Below are 25,012 nucleotides of genomic sequence, written 5' to 3'. Positions count from 1 at the left end.
AATTAATACACTTGATGATTGCAGTGATACATTTTCATTTCTCTTTTTATTCTTTTCTCTCACTCGCTTTCACTCTCTCTCCCTCTCCCTCTCAGCCTTTCTATTTTGTTCAACGTAATAACAAATTCTGTGTTGCAATTAATATCATTTCTTTATTGTTACAATAGACATTACGCTTATTGCACACTTTTTTCATGATATAAAACCTTTCCACCACTCTCGCTCAAAATACAAAATAATTGGTCAAAATATGTTGCGTAAATTTTGTTCTAAACTGTAGGTAATCTGCGAATAAATTGTTTAAATAATAATAATTTAAATATAAATATCAACACAACATAATTCAATTGTTTCTTCACGTGTACAAGTTCCTATAAAATTAGCCATTGGGCTTAGTATTCATTTTCTTTCGTTTTTCTCTTTCTGAAAGGATCATTGTAACATTCAATTCTTATCATAGCTGCAAAGATTAAGGTGGCTCAGTGCACTTCTTGTGCAATGTAAGGTATGAGCGAAGTGCCCCATTTTTTGCAATAAACAGCCCTTTGCTGATATGCAAACTCGCAAAAATTCGACGAGAGTGATTACATTTCAAGTAACGACACAACTTCTCGCTTATCACCTTTTTTTGTCTTTTTTTATATTTTTTTCTTTTTTTTTTTAATACGCGTCTCAAATTCCTAAATGCGACTCGTACATGTGTCGATTATGACTCAATGTCGTCAAATGGAATGGCATGAGTGTTTTTTTTTGTTTTGGAAAATGTCAATTTTCTCAGATGTCTCGAGGTATAAGTGAATGCTGCGGTATTTATTTCGCACCTGGCGTCGCACGGATTGAGAAAAAAGGTCTATGTAACATTTTGTATCCCAATCAGTCAGACTCTTCGGACTAGATTTTCTTTTCTTTTAATAAGATTGAGATTACGCGCTTCTTTATCAAACGCTGGTCATATGTGAATAACTGTAGGTACATCTGGTAGAAAAAGAATTGAAGGTACAAGGTGAATGTAAGTTATGGCGCTGTGGCAACAAATTTGGCCAGTGCGTTTCGCCCTTATGAAAATTTGAATTCCAATCGTTCGCGCATTATCCTCTTTTTCTTCTTTCCTTTTCGTAGAAACTCAATTAAATTCGACGATGGTACAAAACAAGACAAGTACCTACATATTCTGCTTTAGATTTTGAGGTAATCAGATATCACAAAATACAAAGAACAGTAGTTAATTTTTTTAGGAAGTTCCTGCGTTTTTTAACGGTGCAAAAATTGAAAACGTTGGATGAACTTTGTTTTTGAAACCGATAATAATTTACTCCATACAATAAACTTGATTCATAAAAATTTAACTAATAGAATTCTCAAAGCAGAATAGAAATCACTTTGATTCACCGTTAATTAAATTTTAATTTATTTTAATCTCAATTAAGGAGCAAAAAGTCACTTTTGTTTACATCACAGATAGGTATTTGAAAATACCCATCCTCATTAAAGCCCAATGCGAAACATATTAGAGTACTGGTCAAGTTTGCCGGAACACCTATTCGAAAAATTCTAAATAGAACTGCGTTTCTTGGTCCTATCCTAAGCTATCACCGATTGTAAATTAGTTTCTTCGATCTTCATTGCTTAATTAATATCGTGTTTAATTGTGCACCTGCAGAATGGAACATTTCAAGTATCCTATCAGCAGGTTCACCGTACTATATGCCTATGATCGCGGAGCAAAACAGTCGTTTTCGTAGCTGTGTGCAACTAGTTATTCTTTTTTCACAATCTCCAGGATTTCTGTGTCTCTTCGTTCTTTGAAATAGATCTCAAGTTTCTCAGAAAATAGTATGTAGTTGTTAACAACATTCTGCACTGTATATTAAATTATAGGCGTTACGAACTCGCTGCGTTGCTTACCGTATCATTACCGCAACATCGCCTAATATGGCTGACATAAGGCTTGACCCCGTCGTTACGAACTTTCCCTCTACTTACATGGATATTCAATTTGTACTTTGAAATTGAGTCAACTATTTGTTTCCTTCGTGAGCTTTGGTCGAATTCAGTTCCCACATAGTTACTATGTAACTTGACACGAACAAAGAAAATTTGGAAAATGTTACTATGTTTACAATGCTTACGAAGAGGACGTACTTATATACTATTTTTTGGATATTACACATCGATCAGTTTGAATAGTTACACGGGTGCTTATTGAAAAGGCAAAATAACGTTTATTGGGGAATTCCAGTCACTACATGGTAACTGTTTCAATCAAAGCACAATTTTAACCCGCTTATAGAAATTCGAACGCCGCGGGCAAGCCTTTCATTTCAATTAAATAATAACTTTGTTAGCCGACCTAGCTAATCTGCATTTAAAAAAGAAACATCAAACAACTAGGAAGAAAGACTACTGATTTTAAAGAAGAGAGTGCGTACTTTTAGGTAGAGTAGGTAAGTATCTTTGAAGTCGATTGAATACGTGAGAATCTTCGGTATATTTTATAATTTTGAACTTTGTCGTTTGGCACTCGAGCCTTGAACATAGCTTATACATATTTTATAATCATAAAATGTGTCAAAATTAGATAATGATTTTAATGACGTGAAAAAGGAACCATTTCAAACATTTCTCTCCCTACTGCCCTCACTAAAATTTTTATCAAAAAAAAAGAATAATAAAAGTTTCCTATGTACTACTAATTGTTCGCTAAATTACAAGTATAATGCGCAACAAATAACCTCATCAACTACGAATGACTCTCACGCATTCCTCAGGCTCCTATCACGAACATGTTCTTTTTTTCCTAAACGTTGGGGCTATGATGACCTTTTTTCACGTTGGAAAAGAAACTTCATTGGAGCATTAAAAGCTCCAAAGGAAAAAAATGTCGAAAAAAAATATAGTCGTCTAGAAAGTAACAGAAATAACGCGAGCAACCCCTTTGCTCTTCGGTTTGCCTTGCAGAAAACCAAGTCGCGCTTAAAAAAGGCTTAGAACACACTTTGAATATCGATCCCTGTAGGCGAATAAGACAACTTGCATCCACTGGTGCATGTATTCACCCGCTAACTCTAAAAAGAAGAACAACACCGTGTTCCCTACTCTCGCTCGCGTTTAACATCACTTTTATAAAACAAAATGGAACATCTCGTGCGTTTTGAAATGTATCGTTAACTGCGTTAAATACGAAAAGATAAAACTTTTTTTAGATCACATAATTGAAATTTACCATTTTCAAAAAGAATTTTATAGCATTCGCAATATTAAACGTACGGATTCTGTTATATTAATACAACTTAACGTCGCGTGACAATCGAGTAATTTAAAATAATATCTTGTATTTTTAAATAACCATCATTTTCTTAAATTTTAGTTTAAGTACGTCGAGGGATTATTTATCATTTGGTCGTTACCATCAAGAGATAACGAAATATCATCGAAGACCTACAACTTCACTTTTACGCATCTTTAGTTTACAAAATGTGCTTTTGGTTTTTTTTTCGAGTTATTTCAAATAGCTGTTTCTTTTTCAATCATATAACTGGTGCCGCACGAGTCTTCCCTTCTTAATGTTTCTCTTAAATCTCATAGTATGTTGTATGCGCCGACCGATAGCTAAAATTTGAAAATCGCATTGTGCACCGATAACTATACGTCACATATAAATCTGTGACAAGAAAAAACTAACGAGCTAACAGAAAATATACTAAGCACTTTTAGAATATTAGCGAATTAGAAAGTGCTATTTTTGCGATCGGTCCACGCACAAGATATACTAATTAATAGCTGCTCCCAATGTGAAAATAGTAGAATTCTAACATAAATCAGATTTGCCTACATGGATCATCTCGACAACAATGCCTTTGTTAGACTTAGTGTTTCACAAAAGGTTTAATGGTTTACCAAAAGGTGTAACCGCCTTCTGTTCCCCCTCCTAGGAAATTTTTCTTTTGCGATATAGCCACGCTGTGACTCGCCATTGCAGCTAGTTGGGCGGCATTTGGAACTGTTGGGGGTGGTGGCAAGACAGGTTGTGAGATACTATCAAATCGATTAGTAGCATCGAATCCATTCTTCAAAAGAATTTAACAAATTAGTATGCTCATATATATATATATTATACATACATATATATATATTAGTATGCTCATATATATATATAATAACAAAGAATATGCAATAAATTTTAATTACTTACAGGCATCACAAGTGTAGGGGGCCTAACTGGAGGCTGCATTGCTGCTGCAGGGTAATATGCTGCAGCTGCAGCTAATGGAGGATAATATTGCAATGGTCCATATGCAGGATAACCGGCTAAGTATCCTGGGTATCCTTGACCATACATTGGTTGATACATCTATACAAATTAATTACAAAGTTCTGAAGAAAATTTCTAATGTATCAACACATTTTTCTTAGATGATGAATACAACAAAATCCTCACCATCGGATGAGTAAGAGTTTGATCATACGTCGGCGGTGGTGGTCCTTGCGCTGCATAAAGTTGTGGTTGATTAGGAAATACTCCATACGGTGCGGCACCTGCAACTATATTGTAAAATTCGCATGTAATCGGATCACTAAAACCTGACGGAATCGACACATCGAAACACAGAGATGATTCTCTTACGTGTACTACCGTAGGTAGCAGGCTGTGCCGGCGCAGGGACAAAACCTGTTGGTGGATGAGGTGTCACCGGGTATGCTGTAACACATGCAATGGAAAATGCAAGTCCGTTCAGTTTGTTGGCCGTAGGTTCGATCTAAGCCAACGGTACGTGGTACCACTGCCAGAAAGGATAAGAGAGAACATGAATTATCAAACAATAGGAAACATCGGAACTCTTCATTCACTTTCAATCCTTTCACACTATATACTTTATAAGTTCCTTCTCTGTCTCCTATTGATCGTATAACTCATATCCTCAGCATCGAAACGTTTTTGACGCTAATCTTTTTCTATTGTACATTATTACTAAGAAACTATTCTTTTTCCATCTTTGATTAAAAATTTAATTCTAATGTATAGAATGCGTCAAATACGTCTTGATTCCAAAAGTGGTACTCCCACACCCAAGTATATCTTACACATGACATACACCGTTTTTATCAAGGTACTATTCAAAGCTCAAACAATGTTAGTCACTAAATAATGGTGAAAAGAAATAACCGAAAAAACGGTATCGTTGCCTTCTTGTTACCTTTAGAGTTTACAGCAGTTTTCACAGTCTTATATATTCATACAAGTGGAGAGCAAACGTTGCAATCGAAACGTGTCAAGAAAAAAAGGAAATCAACGAAGAAACTAATAATGCATGTCCGCGTAAACTTCAGTGGTACAAGACAGGCTTCATAGTAAAAACATTTACGGCTCTTTCGAAAATCCATCATCCATCAGTGCTTCCCTTTTTACGTAATATCTTGAATAATCTCAGCGACGCACAAAAACACAGAGGGTTGTAGAAAATTTGAATTTCGGGGATTCTCGAAAGAAGCGTAGTTGAAAGCGAGACACTTGAGAATAGCTTAGCAAACTATACTTCTGGTACCTTAACTGTGAATAAATAAACAACAGCACGTATATATATACACATATATATATACATATATATATATATATATATATGTTTGGAATTTGACATGGAGCAATCTGTGGTACATCTTGTCACTAGTATAATTAAAATGAAAAAACGTCTCGGACAATGTTTTTTATTTTCTGTTTGTTCTTTTTCTTTTTAAAGAAACAAAAAACCGCGTTGAAAAAAAAGAAAAATAAGAGAAGAACGGGAAGGTTCTTCGTCGAATTCTTTTCACCTTCTTGAAACATAATACACAGAAAAGTTATACAAACAAGTCTAACAATACAGCCACTACGGGTGTGATATGTAATGTTCGATAGTCAAAAGAATCGTCAGGCAGTCAGTCAAGAATTAAAAAAAAATTAAGAAAAAGAAAGAAGAAGAATAACAAGAATAAAATGAGAAACTATTCTCAAATGAAAACTCGCGTTAATCGACCTACCTTTACTTCTAAACTAAGATATACGAAACCGATCTCAAAGCAAATAGCGTTACGCAATCAAGGTAAAAGCCAAATACATTCGTCTAAATAGTCGAACCTCTGAATATTCATGAACTGATATTAAGTGTTTGAAGAGTTAAACGCATCAGATGATTCCGATAGAAAAATGTTACTTTTCAGCATCTGTCTTGTATCTCATAGGAAAATATGAACGGGAAAACCCCTAATTTCTTCGATTAGTTCTCCTGATATTGAAAAGTGTCATAAAATTTAAAAATAAAGATATGAAGTTCTCGATAAATTCGCAAACATGTTTGAACACAGTTATGAAACATTCTGGTTCGACTAGATCAAAAAAGGAAATAAATGACAAAAAACAGAGCTAAAATAAAGCCAGGAATAAATAGGGTAAATGGATTGTTCCAAAAAGTGATGTTAAAAAACAAGCCCAGTAATTAAAAATCGATTAAGTGAGACAGAATTTTTTTTTCTCTTCTCGGTTTTTTTTTAAAGTAACGGTATAAGTAATCCAATTAAATTGAATTCTCATTCGAATTAACTAAGAAATCGTCATTGCTTTCGGGCGGTGAATGTGTAATTTATACAATGAGTACAGTGGTACGATGAAAAAGGTATACATATATATATATGTCCGTAATATGTACATATATATATGTATATGTATATCAAGTTCCACACATTCAAAAAGTTGTGACAAGATTCAGCAAACCACAAATTTCTGCAAATATCCATAAATAAAGATCAAACATGATTAAAAGTTCTTTATAATTGCGTAATATATATTATTAATTGGGCGCTGTTCGCGTAAACATTGCCACGAGCAGATTTTCGTCATCGGCCACGTTCAACTCTCATTCTCGTAAGCAAACACGAGAACGCCCAATTTTCATGTCTTTTTTAAAGTAGAGACTAAATTATGCCCTGTTCCATAGCCATTTAACATACGCAAAGCACACACAAGAAATATGTTATTCTCTTATTTCTTTCTTTTAAAGCAATAATTATCTCCATATTAAAAAGACGAATGCAACGCATATATGCTTCATTTGGCGTAGCAATCGTTCATTTGTCATTCGAAATTTCTTGTTAATGCAACAAATTCTGAACGTTAACATAGATCTAGAACGCGTATGATAAATAGCTCAAGCCCAGTAGCAGTGGATGGACATGTTGTACTCTAACATAGACGTCAGCCCACACCAAATTGTCCATGATAATTGAACACTGGTCCAACGCATGGAAACGAGCACTCTCCTCAAATTATGTTATATTGCACTTTATACAAGCCTATGTGTAGGATGATATCGTTTCCTTCATCCTCCGCGTAACTAGAAGCATTCATACAGCTTGTGCATTTTCCCATTTGTAAAAGATGAGGCTCGTTATATCCATTACTTAGATCAGCCTTCAATCGAATAATAAATTTATGTGTCAGTGCCACGGTGCAAACAATCATCGAATCCAATAACAATTGATTATAATATTAATATGCTAGTACGAGTTTACTGGGTAACTTGAACAGTGTTCTTTCATTTTTTTCTTTCTTTTCTTCTTTTTTTGCTTTATATTCACGTAATTCCTTTCTTTCTCTTTTCCCTCTTTCTGCCTCTCCCACTTTTTCATCCCCTTTCTTTCTGCTCTTTATTCGACCCGCCTTTCTCTCGTACACGCACGCATTCCCTCTCATCTCCTGCTCTCTGTTATTACTTTCGTAACCTAATTTGTCCCAATGAGCATATTCGACCTAATTTGCCATCAGAACCAAATGGTCTATCGCGTTTTACCCGCTCACGCGAGAAACTGGGCGAAACCTGCCCATTTTGTTTCGTTATAATCGCGATTCATCTATTTCATTCTTTTTTTAAACTAGACGATTTTCTTCATCGAAATGCTTCGGTGGAACAGTTTTTGTGCCTCAGAGAACCCAGCGACCGAGGAATGATCGAAGATTTCACTTTCACTGTATTCACATAATATATAGAAGAATCTTCAAAAGCAAATATTCTTTGAGAAATAATAATTATATTGAAATTATTGAAAATTATATTAATAGTAATAGCTTAATTATTGTTATTCAATCTCTATTAATTGGTCATTTTCATAAAAGAACATAATAATGTACTAAACTAAGATTATTTTTAATATATAACATGATCTAATTTTATTAATCTCATTTTCCATGTTTCTGTTAAAACAACGTGTATTTAAGATCATTTAAAAATATTTCTATATTTTTCTCAGTATTCTGATATTTTGTTCCACTTGTTGTAATCTCAAGAACATCCCTGTAGAAGAACAATGTTACAAGCTTTATCATCAGGTGATATCTATTCATCTGCTATTCTTCCCTTGGTTTCTAGTCTCGATATAGATTTAATCGACTTTTTATCGAACATGTCTAGACCGCTGGGTTTAAGAAAGTAGAGACATCCTTATATTCACAACTCTCGATGAATATCGTTGAATACTATCTCATATTTAAGCTCACTATTAACAGTATACATGATATATTCTGCCAAACATGCACATGCAACTCAAAAACGCTCGAGAGATTCCTATGACCTTGTAGCAACAATCCGACTGGACTAATTTCTTAATAATTTCCCAGAACTTTCGTTGAAGGAAAAAAAGCAATTTTTAGAGATGTTAATGAATTCGATGGTTTGTTCACGACAGGAATAGGAACGTCTCTGTGTCGTGTCTAAAAGACCATTTATAAAATTCCTCAACTACACGATTAAAAACCGACGAAAATAATTCGTTCGATTCCTTCTTAACCATTTTCTATCTTTCTTCAGAATAAAATGTTACAGTTTATTTGTAAGAAAAGCTTATATCTGTAAAAAAGAAAACACATCGACCATTAGAAAGTTAAGAAGGCAACGAGCGAAGGCAAACATAAAAGATAGATTTATGAAAAGATCTACAACATGTTATGAACATGCATTACGTTAAAACGTGCGAGCAACTTCTATACGAAAAAAAATTAAATAAGATATATTTATATTTTCTTTTCTCGATCGTTTTTTGATCGGATATGAATGAAGGAATAAAATGTCAGTCATCGAAGAAGCTCACACGTCACGCGTCTTTCTAGCAACGCATTCCAAGCATGCAAACTAAAATACAAATATGTAAAAAATGATCAAAGCTATGTATATATGTATATATTTGCACACAAAGTAGGTAAGGAGGCAAACAAACATAATTTCACTCTTGAAATTTTTTTCGTTACATATTACATTCATCTAAAAGATATCTATGAAACATGCTTCATCGTTTTGTTTCTGTTATTTTTAGCCGACGAAGCATGTTTTTATTTTCATGTCATTTTTATCAACTTTTCTTCCCTTTATAATTTGATCATGATTTTATTACGTTTCTTTCTTTTTACTTTTAAAGTTATTACCAAGAAAGACAATCTTTATTTATAAGTTATATATATGAATGTATACACGCTATATATTTTTCTTTATTTTATTTGTTTCTTTCCAATTAAACGGAAATAAACTAATGCGCTACTATTGTCGAAGAAAGTATATTTTTCCCTTGTATATCAACTACAAATAAGTACGTGCAAAACTGACCACAAGTTTCATCTTTCATATCATTAATTAAGTTCAAATTTACTTCATCATATTATTAAAAGAATAGAAAACGACAATTATCAAATATTTTAACAAATATGTACTTATTTTTAGTGTTTCTTTTCATCTTGAGAAACTTGTAGCCGGAATCAAAGCAACATGCACTATTGTTAAAAGTGAGCTACCAAGTTTCTATGGAGTAAAAATATTATAAATACGCTGAGCTTAAATACAGCATTCGTGTCCACCCCGTTGACTCACTGTGAAATCTTGCATCATTTATAAGAGAATTTATTTACTTTTTGCATTTTTAATTTACCAAAAAAAAGAAACGAAACCAAATATTGTATATATACTGTAAGAAACTTGAATTCTCTTTAATAAAAGCCACAAGAGATACAGTGAGTATTGAAACAAAGAAAATAAAAAAAAAGAAAAAATAGAAAAAGAGAAAAATAAGCAATCAGCCAATACCACGATTTCATTACGAAATATTTGTACACCCATATCAATATCTTACGTTCATATTGATTTGGATATATAGCAGCCGACGTCTCCAATTCAAAAAGTATAACTCTCTGATCATTTGTTTAAACTCATTCACGAAAAGACTTACAAATACCATTGATGATCCTAAGCGATCTTTGTTTACGAGGGTATTCGTTTTCTAATATCGCGAGATGACAGTTTCGCTCAAAACGCCTGCGATAAAAATTTTTACGCGGTCGAAAGAGTACGTATCGTTGTTCAACTATGTACAAGCGTACGGTACTCATACACTACGCTTCTGCTTTCTTTAGATCGGCAGATTTTCAACAAGCAATCTCTTAACACATGGAACAGATTTTTCGATCCTTTTAATACCTGATGATCGTGGATTAATAACCAACGTAGGCCTGGAAAAATGAGGAAACTGGCATTAGTCTATTAGGGATTGATTTTAATTCACGCGGCATTCCCACAATTTTCTCACGATATTTATAAAATATATATTCTTTACATTATTCCCTTTTATAGTTTTACAAACCAGGCATTCCACGATCTCTTGGTATTACGGTTAGCTAATAAAAAAATTAATGATAAGAGGAATATTGGAAAGGGTTGGAGACAAAATTTGATCGCTTGAAACATCGAAGGCGGGAAAATAAGGGTGATTCGATGTTGAATATTTTTGTTCGCTTTCTTTTCACTTTTTGAATCAGGAGGCGCACGGTGCGTTTATATCTTCATATATATATTTGGTAGAATATATATATATATGTGTGTGTATGTGTGTGTGTATACGTAATATATGTTGGTATATAAACACGTAGTGAGTTAGGTAATATATAGAGTAAGGTGAGGTTAGATACGTGGCTTAGGCTGCGCGAACGCCGGTCTCCGAAGCTCCACCTACTGACTGGGATCAAATCGTCTTTGTAATGGTCCGCTGCAAACATATTGACAGCCACAACTGTAGGCGCTATCCTTCGGTTTTTTAGCGGCTATACCATCACGGTAATATGCTCGCAGATTTGCACCAGTATAATCCTCAATTTCTCGTCGTAATCATTAACGGTGTAATACTGATCTACTTACAGACTAAACTTTTACACATCCCTTAAACGCTATTGCTCTGTAATCATACATTTGCCTTAGGAACAGAGCGGACTGAATTAGGAATAATCACATAAGTGTCCGAGCTGTTAATTAAGTACAATAGTAGATTACTATAAAATCATGTAGTCATGGTCCAAGCTGTACGTCAATTAAATATTTCCATCAGCACGTAAAAGACTTGGAAAGCCAGTAGTAATATTAAATTACATACCTCACTCGTACGAGTTATTAAACAGCTTCTTTATAAAAGCTTCTACTGAGCATTATAGACAATCTATATATACTGATACATTTTTGGAGGTTATGGAAAAAGATAACTTCAAACGCTCCTCTATGGAATCTATTTTATGATATATCAATTAAAATTAAGACATCTCATAGATGTGAAAAAATTATAATTTGAAATTAATGCTTGATGACTCTCTTAAATATATAAAATGTTTTTTAAGATATAACGAATCTTAATTCATCAAAATTATATCATTCATGTATCTTAACTATAAATTAGAAAAATAATATAATTGTGTCAGAATAAAATTATCCATTATTAACCTTAGTATATCTATAAGCACTACAAAATAAAAAATGTAAATGGCTTCCAGAAGTCTGTTGTATAATATTACACAATCTAACTTTATTTTTTACTTCCTTTTCTTAAAGCGTCAATCAAAACTGAATTATTCAGAGAAAATTGAATTATAAATTACAATATTAATGTAGATGTGTACCATAAAAAAAATATTATTCTTTCTTTGCCATGACAATGTTACTAATGCTTTTAAGTTCCAATTACCAAAGAATATAATTTCTAATAAAAAGCTTGACACAACTTTTGTGAAATATGAAAAATATTTGTATTCTTCTATTCAGAGCTTGATAAAATTTTAAATTTTTATTTTCAGTAAGAACGCCATAATACATGATAAAATTTAGTAATAATGATATTTTTGAACTCGATAAAATTTTTCTTGAATGCGTAAAGCGTACATTATTCGTACATGTATACTAAATTCTTGAATACATACAGTAGTTTGTGGAATGTAACATAGAGGTAAAGTTACATATGATGCGAAACTAATAATATTGATAACATTCGAATGAAATTATATCGTTTTAGATAGCATACGATTTTTAATAAAGAGTCATCGTGAAAATTATTCAAGACGAACTTTGGAAGCCATTTTGTATTTCCCACACACAATGCGGTATTGATTTATCTGTCACTGGGCAGAAATTCAAGTTTCTCTCATCGCATTAAAACGAGACTTTATATGTGTAATAATGATACGAGTCTCGATCGAATTTAAACGTGCACCATTCTTCACAGGTGTCGGATAGCATTGCTAACATAAAAAAAACTCGTCGTCGTACGAGTGACAAGTGGTATTCTCGACTTGAAAACACGAGATATTCTTAACGTGTATAACACATATTGCTAGTCGTATTACACGATTACGATATATAGTTACCTTTCTTGTCGGTCATTATTGCTTAATGTTTCACAAATTCTAGAAAAAAAATACGTTATTCTTAATTAAATCACCGATTTAAATTACAATACTGAGGAGACAAGCAACGGCTGTGACACTTGACGTACACTAGCGCCCTTTATTGAGCCTTCCCGTGGCTCGCTCGATGCTTCGCTTCCATTGGCTTAAATCTTACATCACGCTGTCCAATCATTACAATATAACCCGCTCATAATTGGGCGGTAAAAATTCAATACATTTTATTGTATAATCATTTTTCCAGTAATTTAATATTAAAACAAAAATCACTTGGACATAAGCCGTTATATCTAAATCTAAGTAAAAAGATTTCATAACAACTTTTAGAATATCTTTCGCAATCATTTTTTAATACGAAATATTTGAAATTGCATTCGGTCATTTAAAAATAATTATTATTATTCAAATGTTCGAAATTTGAAAAACAAGTTTTTTTATTCGTATTTGCCTTCATTTCAAATTCCATAAATCTTGAACAATGGCACTAATTCTAATTTAATAAAATAATTATTTCCTTTGTTTAAATATACTATAGCTTACATCTATTGTACCAAAAATTGTTTACACTAGATAGAAAATTACGTAAATTAAAGATTAATATTTATTTGATTAATAATAATATAATATATTAAGATTAATATATTTTGTTAGACAAGAACAGGGGAGAAAATTCCTCTCTAATGAAAACTATGAAATTATGTCGCTTGCATTGAAAAGTTAACCATAGTCGTTATATTGTGAATTTGTAAAATGTATACAGCTGTACAAGTGTAGTTCTTGTGTGAAAATTTATTTGATTCAAAGAGAAAAGTTGTTATCTTTCATTTAGTAAGAGAAATTTATTCTGCTTTTATTTATATTTTATAATTTAAAAGTATATTTAACAACTTCATATAATCTGATTATATCACGTATACTTTATTGTGACATTTGACAATAGTTTGATAGTAGATTTGATAATAGTCCAAGTATTATATGTTTATTATAAGTATTTATAAAAAATGCCATTATAGAGAGTAATTATTAATATAACGATATATAATGTTTATTTTGTTATCTATTTATTATTAAAAAGATAACTAATATTTATGGCCTTAGCTGTATAACCTCTCAAAGTAGTTCATTAATCACTTGTGGATATTATTCCCATTAATCAATTCAAACACAATTAATTTGTAGAATTTTCAATGGCCCATGATAAAAAAACTGTAAGACGAAGTCGATCACGTGAACGAGATCGCGAACGTGAAAGAGAGCGAGAACGTCGAGATAGAAGACGTTCAAGAAGTAGATCAAAGGATCGAAAGAAAGATAGGAAACGTTCAAGATCGCGTGAAAGATCAAGGGAAAGGGATAGATCACGCGAAAAAGATAGGGATAGATCAAGGGAAAGGCGAGAATTTAAAGACAAATCAAAGGATGACAAAAAGCGTAAACCAAGTCCTATATTTGTCATAGAAGACGAAAGTAAGAAAGAGAACAAAACTGAACCAAAGAAAGAGGAGGAGGAAACTGATGAAAAACCAAAGTCTCCTCCAAAGAAAGAACCATTAAGTTTAGAAGAATTATTAGCTAAGAAAAAGGCAGAAGAAGAAGCACGTGCTAAACCAAAGTTTCTAACTAAAGAAGAACGTGCTGCTCTAGCATTACAAAAACGACAAGAAGAAGTTGAAGCAATAAGAAAACAACAGGAGGATATACGCAAATCTTTTCATAGCGAAAATGTTGGGAAAGATAGGGAGTGGGATGAGAGAGACAGGTATATATATATATAATATTTATTTACATAAATTAAATTCATAAAATAATAATTTATACTTCATTACAACTTTTCAAACAGACGTAGAGATGGTCAGCGTACAAGAGAGGATGAAATTAAAGACAAGGATAAAGAGAAAGAAGTAGAAGCTATTAAGGAACGTTATTTAGGATTAGTGAAGAAAAAACGACGTGTTAGAAGATTAAATGACAGAAAATTTGTATTTGACTGGGATACCTCAGAAGACACATCTGTTGACTATAATAGTATATACAAGGAAAGGCATCAGGTACAATTTTTTGGTAGAGGGAATCTTGCTGGAATAGATATTAAAGCACAAAAACGAGATCAAAGTAAATTCTATGGAGAATTACTAGAAAAACGAAGAACAGAAGCTGAAAAGGAACAGGAAAAGTATGTATCCTCTCCGAAAAGTACAATTTATTCATGTAAAAATATACAATTTTTTCATGAATTTATATGTTTTTCTTTTCTAGAATGCGATTAAAGAAAGTGAAGAGAAAAGAAGAGAAGCAAAAGTGGGATGACAGACATTGGTCAGAGAAAGCTCTTCATGAAATGACAGAAAGAGATTGGCGTATATTCAGAGAGGATTATAATATTACAATAAAAGGAGGACGTATACCTGATCCAATTAGATCATGGAAAGAATCAGGATTTCCAAAAGAAATTCTTGATATCATTGATAAAGTGGGATATAAAGATTTAACACCTATACAGAGACAAGCTATTCCCATAGGACTTCAGAATCGTGATATTATTGGGGTTGCTGAAACTGGATCTGGAAAAACGCTAGCATTTTTAATTCCATTACTGTTATGGATTACTAGTTTACCAAAAATTGAAAGATTAGAAGAAGCAGATCAAGGTCCTTACAGTATAATTTTAGCACCAACTCGGTATGTTTATTATCTACATTTTTAATCCTTTTAATTTACCAGTAAGTACTCTATAAATTACATTTTTCCAGTGAGCTGGCTCAACAAATTGAAGAAGAGACTAATAAATTTGGACAACCATTGGGTATAAGAACAGTTGTAGTTGTAGGTGGTCTCTCAAGAGAAGAACAAGGATTCAGATTGAGAATGGGATGCGAGGTACTATTTATATATATTTATAATGTAAAAAACCATTTCCTACATCTTAAATTAACTTCTGCTATTACAGATTGTTATAGCCACACCAGGACGATTAATTGATGTATTAGAAAACCGATACTTAGTTTTAAATCAGTGTACTTATATTGTATTGGATGAAGCTGATAGAATGATAGATATGGGTTTTGAGCCAGGTATGTTCTTCAAACTACTAATTCATCTTGTGTATAAGGTAAGTAAATATTAATTATCAAAATCACCAATTTTTAGATGTCCAAAAAATTCTGGAATATATGCCAGTTACAAATCTAAAACCAGACAACGAGGACGCTGAAAATGAAGAAAAACTTTTAGCTAATTACAATACAAAGAAAAAATATAGACAAGTAAGAAATAATATTTAATATTACATTTTATCTAAATCCAAATATATATAACGAACAATATATTGTCTTTCTAGACTGTTATGTTTACAGCAACAATGCCACCTGCAGTGGAACGATTAGCTAGAACGTATTTAAGGCGACCTGCTGTTGTATACATCGGCAGCGTAGGAAAACCGACAGAAAGAACAGAACAAATTGTACATATAATGGGTGAAGCTGATAAGCGTAAGAAATTAATGGAAATACTTAGCAGAGGAGTTGAACCACCAGTCATCATATTCGTTAATCAAAAGAAGGGAGCTGATGTTCTTGCAAGAGGTTTAGAGAAACTGGGCGTACGTTTGAGTTTTAAATATTTTATAATATCCTAAATTCAGCAAGAACGTATCCTATTTGTATTGTAAAACTCGACATTTGGTGTAATATTTTATTTCATTTTTCAGTATAATGCTTGCACTCTTCATGGTGGTAAAGGACAAGAACAAAGAGAGTATGCACTTGCTTCTCTGAAAAGTGGTAGTAAAGATATTTTGGTTGCCACTGATGTGGCAGGCCGTGGTATTGATATTAAAGATGTGTCTATGGTCATTAATTACGATATGGCTAAGACTATAGAAGGTAAATATATATTATTAAAAGAAATGGAATTGTGTGGACAGGAATATATGTTACTTTTCACGTGTTTGTAGACTACACGCATCGTATTGGTAGAACTGGACGTGCTGGAAAAGCTGGTCTTGCCATTTCATTCTGTACCAAAGACGATAGTCATCTGTTCTATGATCTGAAGCAAACTATTCTTGCAAGTCCTATATCTACTTGTCCACCTGAATTACTAAATCATCCAGATGCTCAACATAAACCTGGAACAGTGGTTACAAAAAAACGTCGGGAAGAGAAAATATTTGCCTAAAAAGATAACAAATTTATTTGTAAGTATTTGTTTGTAACCGTCATGTACGTTTATTTCTTATACGCAAGTACATATTTTTCCATAGAAAATAGGTAGGATATGAACAAAGTATATATGTAACAGAAAAGTAAATAGATAAAAATACAAATAAATACATTTTAGAAAAATAATTTTTGTTATTATTACAAATCAGTTTATGTAAATTAAAAAGTTGCTAACATGTATATTTTAGGACTACAATTTAAGAATAAGTGTCTTCAACTATCGTTTCGAAAAAATGATTATATTTATTTTACATGTATTGTACTCTTAGATAATTTTAAAAATATACATGTTTTCATTTATTTAGAGTTGTTAAATTAATTCATTTTCTTAAATGAAATTATTTGTTGTCATCAAAATTAATGACTTATATAATACTTTTATCATTATCCTTATGATTTATATTTACCAAATAACTATAGTCAAGGAAGCGGGGCAGATGGAGGAGTATAGTCTCCATCGACTTTACACTCTTCATCCCAATTATCTGGAATCATTGGTTTTAAAATCTGTACTAACTTTTCAAGAGGACATACTGTTGTACATCCAGGAACATTCAGAAGATATGGTTTATGTTCAGTGCTATTTTTTAAAAACATCTAAAAAGGATAGAATGTAAACCAATAATAAAAATGACTTTTACATTTAAGATTTGTTATGCTACAATTTACCTGAACATTCCATCCACCGTTTTTTTCATGCAACTCAATCATTACCATAATATTATAATGTGGCATTTGATTGTTCCATACATGCATAAGATCCATTAAAGTTACAATAGTACTGTCATGACCAACATACATAAACATTTTTCTTTCTTCAGGTTCCAAAATATTATCTTTTTTCGCTAACATATCGTTAACAATCTTTTTTAGAAAAGGTCCTCCTTTAAGTTTCTTAAGATCATCATTATACACATTAAGTTGAAAATCGTATAACGTAAGCGGTATTAGTTTATCAGGATAATAATCTTTAGTCCACTCGGGAAGAGTCAAGTTCATATGTTTCTAAAGCAATCAATTTGCGTTATTAATACAATTTTTATAATGTATAATTTCCCATTTTTGTTAGAAAATCAATACAAACCTCTGCTGTTAAAGTTCCGTAAAGTGAACTCACATCACCGGGAGTTGAAATCACCATACCCGTTAAATTCGTCAATTCTTCGTAGAGTTGTTTATTTTCGTCTTGAATTCGTTGAACTTCTGTCAAGTTCGTAATTGCATGTCGTAATTTAGTATATTTTGGACATGTATCCCATATTAACATTAACTAAAAAAATAAAATTCTATAAAATATATAATTATTTAAATATTTAAATAAAATGTGTACCCTATCTTCCGAACGTGGTTGGTAAAATAAGGTAACAGGTTGCCAAGCTAAATCACGTTTAAAAGACTGTTCCTCAGTTGGTTTCCACAAAGCTGCTGCTTCTAACATGGCAGACATTTTTGTACGGTCAACAGCAGTGGATTGCAAGTAAAATATGTTAGGGCTATAAGCTGGACCCAAAAAATTATTGTACTGTTTCCTTAAGAAGGCACCTTGATTGTACTGATTTCTTCTTCCTTCCTATACAGGATTACTTATATTAATAATAATAATAATGTTGATATAGTAATAGTATAAATCATTACATATAGTAATCGTATAAAGCATTACATTTGTTAATTGACCCCAACCATAAGGCTCCATGGAATTATTGATATAAGGATCATTTGGATAAGTGTCTTGTGGTGCTCTGTCTCCATGCCTCATTACCTGAAAGTTTATTGCCATAGTTAGAAATTCTATATTTCTTTTATTGATTATGTGATAACATTAATCAAATTGCAAACAAATTTGGCCCAAATATGGAAGAATGAAATTTTTTTTTTCATTTGATTCTTTTATATTTACCACTGTTACTAGTCGAAGGGTATCACTTTCAATATCCTTATTATCTTCATCATTACTTGTCTCAACGTTTTCAACTTGTGTAGGCAATTCTAGAAGATAAGAACATATGATACTTTAAATTATTATTTCAAAGACATTTTGAAACTAAACACTCAAACATTAGAAATAGTCACAATTGCAAAAATATCGATAAATTGCAATATTTTTCATGTTTTTTGTCACGTTTAAAGGAACAATTTGATACGCGATATTTGGAAATTTACGAAATATGATTCGCATAGGTATAAAAAAGAGATTACCTAAAGTTAAGCAGATAACACTCAGGAAAAGAAAGAGTTTAAAAACAATCATTATTGAATTATAATTTTTTTCCCAAGATTTCTATTGACACCTGAACTTCTACGAGCTATTCTGTAAACAGAACGAAAGCATACTGGTGCTTAAACAAGAGTCAGCAAATGAATCCTATGTCCCCACCATGTGAAAACCAGTATCATACAGTATAATGTTACTTGCAATAAGTCTATGTTGTATACTTAAATGTCCAACATTTATTTCATTCATATTAACTATACTATATAAGTGTAGAATATTCCCCGCACGTACTTCAGATACTTCGCGTATCGTTATCATTTCGTGAAACCTAAAACAAAGGCATAAATTAGTAATATATTAAAAGATAAGGGAGTGCAATACAATAGAGTAGATAAGAGGAGAGGTAGATATATAAGAAACAAAACAAGTGTAAGAAATGTAAATCAAAAGTTCGTCCAAAGCCGAAAGGCACGGACTAAAATAAATAATAATAGTAATATGTTAAAAGAAAATCCTACAATTATTTTTTAACAAACTAGATATCTTTGGTGAAATTACGAATACGAAGTACTGTTTTCACTAATTTACTTTAATGAAGTTTAGTCAGCGAATTTTTAATCTCGCTTGAATTTTTTACAAATAATATATACATTTGAAGGAAGTACAAAGAAAACTATGCGTTGTTATGCAATAAGCACATTGTTATGTGGCGTAGGACATTTGCACGCCATCCCTCGCTACCTGGCAGCCAACGGTTAACCTACAGCCATCCCGATTCTCAATAGACCCAATGACCCACCATAAAGACATTAGCCTTTAGCTGCATTGTCTCCACACATGTTGCCAGTCTAATTGCATGTCTGGAGAATTCTCTAATTCGAGAAGTATTTGCAGTTTATGGCTGGGTCTTGGAAAGGTCCTTGAGTTTATTAAGCGCTCTTATGAATCACGGAGAAAGCGGACAGTTATCAGATGGGAAAAACCCAACACATGTCCATCATAAAAGGCTGTTTTTCCCATCTGGAGCAAAGTCCACCGCCGCTCTACGTTGGTGGGAATCTTCTGCATATTCTGTTCATTAGAGTGGGTCATCACCAATCGGCATCGCGGATCGTTACCCTCACTTCCTGGACGAAAAGTGTGAATAACGAATCCGCGTTCTTCAGTCAAAGGACATACCCACACCAAGCTTTCCTTCGAGACACCTTAAGGGCAGCTCAGCAGTCTCGTTCTAGTCGGATTCTAACTCTCATTCAAGTCTCCTTCTGATCCCAGCTCAGTCTCAGTTCAGTCTCTGTTTGATTCTGATTCCAAGTCTCCTTCTCACTCTCTCCAAGTCTCAATCCAGTCTCTGTTTGAGTCGAGTTCAGTTTCTCATTCTCTCCAATTCCGAGTCCAGTACAATTCTCGGGAGTTCCAGTTCAGCACTCATCGAGCAAGTGGTCAAGCAGTCATCACCACGTCTCTCTCGGTCAAGTCATCATCCAGTGTTCGGTTGAATACATTCAGTCAACGCAACGATACTAAAAGAGTCTCAGGCCGTACTCACACGTCGTTGTTCATACAAGCATTCACCATTGTATCACCGAAGTTGTTGGATCGATTAAATATATTGTAACCTGTCAACCGCAGTGTTATTTCAATTAATCACCCTTATTATCCCATAAGAAATAAGGGATCGTACGATTCGTGGCGTCGATTGGTCAATCGTAACGGGAATTTACGACTCCCGTTGGCGCGCTTCTTCGAGATCGCGTCTCCCCGCGAACGTGCGAAAATACACACATTGACTTGCAATAATTTCTATTGTCACGTTATACTATCTTATTCTTGAATTTCATGTTTTATAAAGAACATGTACTAATAAAAATATATTGTAATATATCCTTAAAAGTGGATAGTATGAAATTAGAACAGTTTAAAGATATTAGAATATATTATTCTATTGTATGAATTGCATCGAAGCGTTGGAGAAGCAGTTCTCAGGTGCTGTGGATTTGATCTTACTAAATAATAAATTAAAAAGTGATTGCGTAAAAAAGAACAAATCGAATAATCGAAACCGGTACTAACCTGTTTTTAATGAAATGCAAATGTAATAGTGTCATTACGGTAACTGTTAAACACTGCTGGCTATAAGAAAATATTTTAAAAAATATTTTATACATAATAGAATCGATACTCAACAAGTATGCGGATAATGTTAATAATTGACAATTGTATTGTACAGTTAATAATAATTAATGATAGTAGATACTTATGTAATTCTTGATTAGCAATTGTCATCTTCACCTTGATCGTAGTTAATGACTATTTCTTGGCGTTAATATTTTACGAACGTTAAAAATGACTTTTCTAAATGTTAATGTTTGAGAAAACGAAACAAAAAAAGAGAAATATTAATCAGAATATTCCTTTAAAGTTTAAATACATTTTCAAAGAAAATGAAAGTTCAAAGACTGAAGAAGATAAATTAAAATGATATAAAAGGAGTACTCGTTATGAAAGGAGCTGTTACGTCGCGTGAACGGTCCGCGCGACGTCTCTAGTTGCCTGGCCGCCAAGGGTCTGCACCGCTATTCAGATCCCCAATAAACCTAAAGACTCACCATAAACTTAGGCTTTTAATTTGCCTTTTGTCTTGGTATTCATAACTAACTCCTATCAACCTTGAAGGAATCGTTGTTCCTGTAAGTGTTATCGGTTTATGGATGGTCTCTGGAACAGTCCTTAGGTTTATTAGGCGTTCGTACTAATTACGGTGAACAAGGTCACCCACGAGCCACGTTGGTAGGAGGCTTCTTCCTCTTATCTTCAGTTATTAACTTTGGCTATAACCATTCGCAGATCGTTACCCTCCCTTTCCTAACAAAAAGTGTGAACAACGAATCGGCGTCCTTAGTTCAAAAAGAACACCCACACTGAGCTTTCTTCCGTAATGCTACGAGAACGCACTTCACTGTTTTTATGATACTCGTACAGTTAACACATGACTTGCTCTCAACACGAGAGAGAGCAATCACTACAGTTAAAACTCATTCACCCCGTAAAGAACATCAGAAGAGTTCTAGTGCTTCTACGACATTCATATCTTCAATTGTCAGAGCCTTGCTCATACGAACATTCAATACAACTCTATCGGTCTTGCACACATCAACGAATCATCTATGAGATTTGTATTATAAGCAACGGAGTAAATATAGTGTATTAAGTTGTTGAAAATATATAGTTTATAACCTGTTAATCACAGTGTTATTACAAATTAATTACCCCCATTATCCCACAAGAAATAAGGGGATCGATCTGTTCGTGGTGTCGATTCTTATAATCGTACCGGGAATTTACTACTCCCGTTGGCGCGCTTCCTCGCGATCGTGTCTCCCCGCGACTGGTCGAAAATACAGGAGTACCGATCGAAAAATTATACTTTTGAAATTTTGTTCATTGTAGTATTATTATATCAACATTGTAGGAAAACGAAAAATACATTAATGCGAGGATATAACAAATGTTAAAGAAATCATTGTATTTGAATCCGAGAAACCTTGCCTACTCTCATTTTAGCGGAATTTGTCTACTACATCAGTCTCTTGTCATTTTTTATTGTCAAGGCAACGACATAATCAACCAGGATATTCATTCGTTTTACCGAAATATCTTCCAACCGCGTTATCCTCTGAACAAGTTTTTATAGGCATCTACGAGGATTGATTTCCCTCAGCGCGATCCGAAAATTCTTAATCGCTAAGTAGAAACCTTTAAAATCAAAGTTACGTATGCAAGCGTCTTCGTGAAGTTAAGAATCATCAGAAACGTCGAAGACGTGATTTCACTAAAAGGACCTGGACCTGTAGATACGAAAACCGCTTCAGCCGTGGATCGCATAAACGAGGGTAGTCAAACGGCGGTGTCGAAACCCCGGAAATCCCGTCGCAAGAAGCCAAAAAACGCTACAGCCAATTCCAAGGTCTTTTTTTTAAACTCTTTGATCTATTATTTTTCAATCTTCAATTCTTAAATTATTTGTTGATCGAATTCATTCCCGTTAACTTCTTTCGATATATATAATACGAACGATATATTATAATACGATAGAAAGATTTGTTTCTCAATATAACATTTATAGAAATCGTTAGTGGAGTTGAAGAACGTCTATCTTTCTTTCATTTTTTATTAATTAATATTTAGATGATTTTTATTATATCACGTTAATTAAAGGCAAAAGCTATGTCAACTCCTTGCGGCGAATATCGAAAGGAGATCCAAAAGTGTAATGTCCAAGCTGGAGCACAAGTGGTGAATCAACAACCATGTCCCATACCAACAATTCAAAATCAAACTACCTCGGCGGCACCGATGCGACCTAGATCTGTCTATACGGCGCATAGTTATCACGCACAGACAGATGAAACTAATTTCCAGGTACTTTACATAATAATTAACGTGGTAACTAATTATTAAAGGTAATCTTCACTCTTTAAAATAATTCATCTTTCTTCTTTAGCGATACAGTGAATTTCCCAAGTACTTTGAAGCACCACCGTCGGAGCAATGGGGTGGATTAGCCGGTACAACGGCATTTTCTAATTCAACAGCACTTTGGCGACAACCACGAAATTCTAAAACCATTGCACCGTATTATGAAGAGACGTGTCTCTACGCAGAAAACTGGAGAGAACATGATACCGATGCTGCTATTGTAGCTACACCGCATGGTACAATTTCATTGAGACTTCACAACAGAATTCGGGTTGATATGACGATCGATCGTGCAGTTAGAGTAATTAATTTTAAGGTATCTTCTTTTTTCTATTTTATAACAAAATTCCTGTTTCAAGCAAATCTGAATATCATAATTAAACCATCTGTATAAAAACAACATAATACGAGTTCATTAGTAATGCAGTAACACAAACGGAAAGCAATCTCTAATACCTACATGATTATTATCTGAATTGCATTTATCGTCAGCGTAGAATAATATTGTACTATCGTTGAGCGGTTCTGGAGCGGCTGCGGCATTACTCCATCCAAATGGAAGAATATATCAGTATGGATCAAGAGTTGAAATCCTGGCCCATGACGCCCATGGCAATAACAAGTCAGTGGTATCTGTAACATTATTAAAGTATCATTAACAAGTATTATTATCCTTCATCAGATACGCGAAGATGTGGTATAAAGGGGTGAGCTTCACTTCAGAGCAGTGTGCTCTAGTTTATTTAGTTGATACGGCAGGGACAAGAACAACTACAGATTCATTTTCAGATATGGGTCAGGTATGAAAAACAAATATCATTGTATAAACTGTATAACTCTACTAAAAGGAAATGTTTAACTTTTAGGACTTTTCTCTTAGTGTTTTTTACTCTCGTTCTCGACATGGTGCAGCATGTTTACAAGAAGCTGCAGCAGCTCTAAGTGCTGCTCAATACTGGTTAACTAATGAGGGTGTAGAAAATTGGATCATTAATAATGTTAGAGTTTCACAAACACCTGATGGTCTTGTCAGGTAATTTTATTCATGAAAATTGAAAGAAAAAGTAATTTATACAATAGCGCATCAATCAATAAGCACATAAATTTTTATTTATTAGGATTGCACGAAATAGTAACAAATACCAATTACGAACATCGCCTAGTAATGGAACAGCTTCATTAACAACACCATTTTTACATTGTACGGCATCTCTTGGTCAAACTTCCCATCTTTTTGTGCGTCGTGGTGAGCGACGTATGCATTATGATGGAACTAGTTTTATTGTACGAAACGCGGGTCACAGTGCTGGATTCGATGATAACAATCAGTTGAAAGTTTATTAAGAAAATTTGACATGAACTTATTATCGT

At 33.3% G+C, this 25,012-nt stretch overlaps 4 protein-coding genes across 11 annotated transcripts; 2 read left to right on the top strand and 2 right to left on the bottom strand.

Moving 5' to 3' along the window:
* Positions 1-132: 132 nt before the first annotated feature.
* Positions 133-12,835, bottom strand: LOC122574628 (DAZ-associated protein 2-like). Of its 2 annotated transcripts, XM_043742399.1 has the most exons (5): positions 12,692-12,835; positions 4,625-4,699; positions 4,439-4,542; positions 4,193-4,351; positions 133-4,067 (listed from the first exon to the last, which is right to left on the bottom strand). In XM_043742399.1, exons 1-5 carry the CDS (start codon positions 12,705-12,707, stop codon positions 3,894-3,896), a joined length of 528 nt encoding a protein of 175 aa, XP_043598334.1. In that variant the 5' UTR covers positions 12,708-12,835; the 3' UTR covers positions 133-3,893. The 2 variants fall into 2 exon arrangements, with proteins under 2 accessions (XP_043598334.1, XP_043598335.1); XM_043742400.1 differs by lacking the exon at positions 4,625-4,699 and having other exon boundaries at positions 12,692-12,832.
* Positions 10,987-17,597, top strand: LOC122574604 (probable ATP-dependent RNA helicase DDX23). 2 transcript variants are annotated; one of them, XM_043742346.1, is made up of 11 exons: positions 10,987-11,120; positions 13,910-14,489; positions 14,571-14,903; positions 14,987-15,409; positions 15,481-15,607; positions 15,678-15,801; positions 15,878-15,993; positions 16,068-16,328; positions 16,437-16,611; positions 16,683-16,925; positions 17,371-17,597. In XM_043742346.1, exons 2-10 carry the CDS (start codon positions 13,918-13,920, stop codon positions 16,904-16,906), a joined length of 2,355 nt encoding a protein of 784 aa, XP_043598281.1. In that variant the 5' UTR covers positions 10,987-11,120; positions 13,910-13,917; the 3' UTR covers positions 16,907-16,925; positions 17,371-17,597. The 2 variants fall into 2 exon arrangements, with proteins under 2 accessions (XP_043598281.1, XP_043598279.1); XM_043742344.1 differs by lacking the exon at positions 10,987-11,120 and adding an exon at positions 13,399-13,558.
* Positions 16,407-24,271, bottom strand: LOC122574618 (prostatic acid phosphatase-like). Of its 6 annotated transcripts, none has more exons than XR_006319109.1 (10): positions 24,102-24,271; positions 19,147-19,490; positions 18,848-18,936; positions 18,611-18,709; positions 18,281-18,520; positions 18,035-18,220; positions 17,620-17,955; positions 17,358-17,547; positions 16,666-16,856; positions 16,407-16,499 (listed from the first exon to the last, which is right to left on the bottom strand). XR_006319109.1 is itself a non-coding variant. In XM_043742382.1 (8 exons), exons 2-8 carry the CDS (start codon positions 19,196-19,198, stop codon positions 17,371-17,373), a joined length of 1,179 nt encoding a protein of 392 aa, XP_043598317.1. In that variant the 5' UTR covers positions 19,199-19,490; positions 24,102-24,271; the 3' UTR covers positions 16,913-17,370. The 6 variants fall into 6 exon arrangements, 1 of the variants encoding a protein (XP_043598317.1); XR_006319110.1 differs by lacking the exon at positions 24,102-24,271 and adding an exon at positions 20,342-23,378; XR_006319112.1 differs by lacking the exon at positions 24,102-24,271 and adding an exon at positions 20,342-23,378 and having other exon boundaries at positions 19,454-19,490.
* Positions 21,112-25,009, top strand: LOC122574986. The gene is made up of 8 exons (XM_043743285.1): positions 21,112-21,187; positions 22,915-23,129; positions 23,381-23,584; positions 23,667-23,957; positions 24,139-24,263; positions 24,324-24,441; positions 24,508-24,674; positions 24,760-25,009. The coding sequence occupies exons 1-8, from the start codon at positions 21,112-21,114 to the stop codon at positions 24,983-24,985; spliced, it is 1,422 nt and encodes a 473-aa protein (XP_043599220.1). The 3' UTR covers positions 24,986-25,009.
* The last annotated feature ends 3 nt before the right edge of the window (positions 25,010-25,012 follow it).

The sequence above is a fragment of the Bombus pyrosoma genome, linkage group LG14, assembly GCF_014825855.1.
Source record: "Bombus pyrosoma isolate SC7728 linkage group LG14, ASM1482585v1, whole genome shotgun sequence".
Classification (NCBI taxonomy): Eukaryota; Metazoa; Arthropoda; class Insecta; order Hymenoptera; family Apidae; genus Bombus; species Bombus pyrosoma.
This window is presented reverse-complemented; position numbering and strand designations above follow the sequence as displayed.

Excerpts from the sequence above, each read along its gene's own strand:
- LOC122574628 (XM_043742399.1), bottom strand. Across the intron at positions 4,352-4,438 it reads AAACTCTTACTCATCCGATG|ATGTATCAACCAATGTATGG; the intron begins GTGAGGATTTTG and ends TAATTTGTATAG. Across the intron at positions 4,068-4,192 it reads CCCCTACACTTGTGATGCCT|AATGGATTCGATGCTACTAA; the intron begins GTAAGTAATTAA and ends ATTCTTTTGAAG.
- LOC122574604 (XM_043742346.1), top strand. The coding sequence starts at position 13,918 with ATGGCCCATGATAAAAAAACTGTAAGACGAAGTCGATCACGTGAACGA. Across the intron at positions 14,490-14,570 it reads GAGTGGGATGAGAGAGACAG|ACGTAGAGATGGTCAGCGTA; the intron begins GTATATATATAT and ends CTTTTCAAACAG. Across the intron at positions 15,410-15,480 it reads ATAATTTTAGCACCAACTCG|TGAGCTGGCTCAACAAATTG; the intron begins GTATGTTTATTA and ends ACATTTTTCCAG.
- LOC122574618 (XM_043742382.1), bottom strand. The coding sequence starts at position 19,198 with ATGATTGTTTTTAAACTCTTTCTTTTCCTGAGTGTTATCTGCTTAACT. Across the intron at positions 18,937-19,146 it reads TGTTATCTGCTTAACTTTAG|AATTGCCTACACAAGTTGAA; the intron begins GTAATCTCTTTT and ends CTTATCTTCTAG. Across the intron at positions 18,521-18,610 it reads GTTGGGGTCAATTAACAAAT|GAAGGAAGAAGAAATCAGTA; the intron begins GTAATGCTTTAT and ends AATCCTGTATAG.
- LOC122574986 (XM_043743285.1), top strand. The coding sequence starts at position 21,112 with ATGAATTGCATCGAAGCGTTGGAGAAGCAGTTCTCAGGTGCTGTGGAT. Across the intron at positions 23,585-23,666 it reads CAGATGAAACTAATTTCCAG|CGATACAGTGAATTTCCCAA; the intron begins GTACTTTACATA and ends TTTCTTCTTTAG. Across the intron at positions 24,442-24,507 it reads CATTTTCAGATATGGGTCAG|GACTTTTCTCTTAGTGTTTT; the intron begins GTATGAAAAACA and ends TTTAACTTTTAG.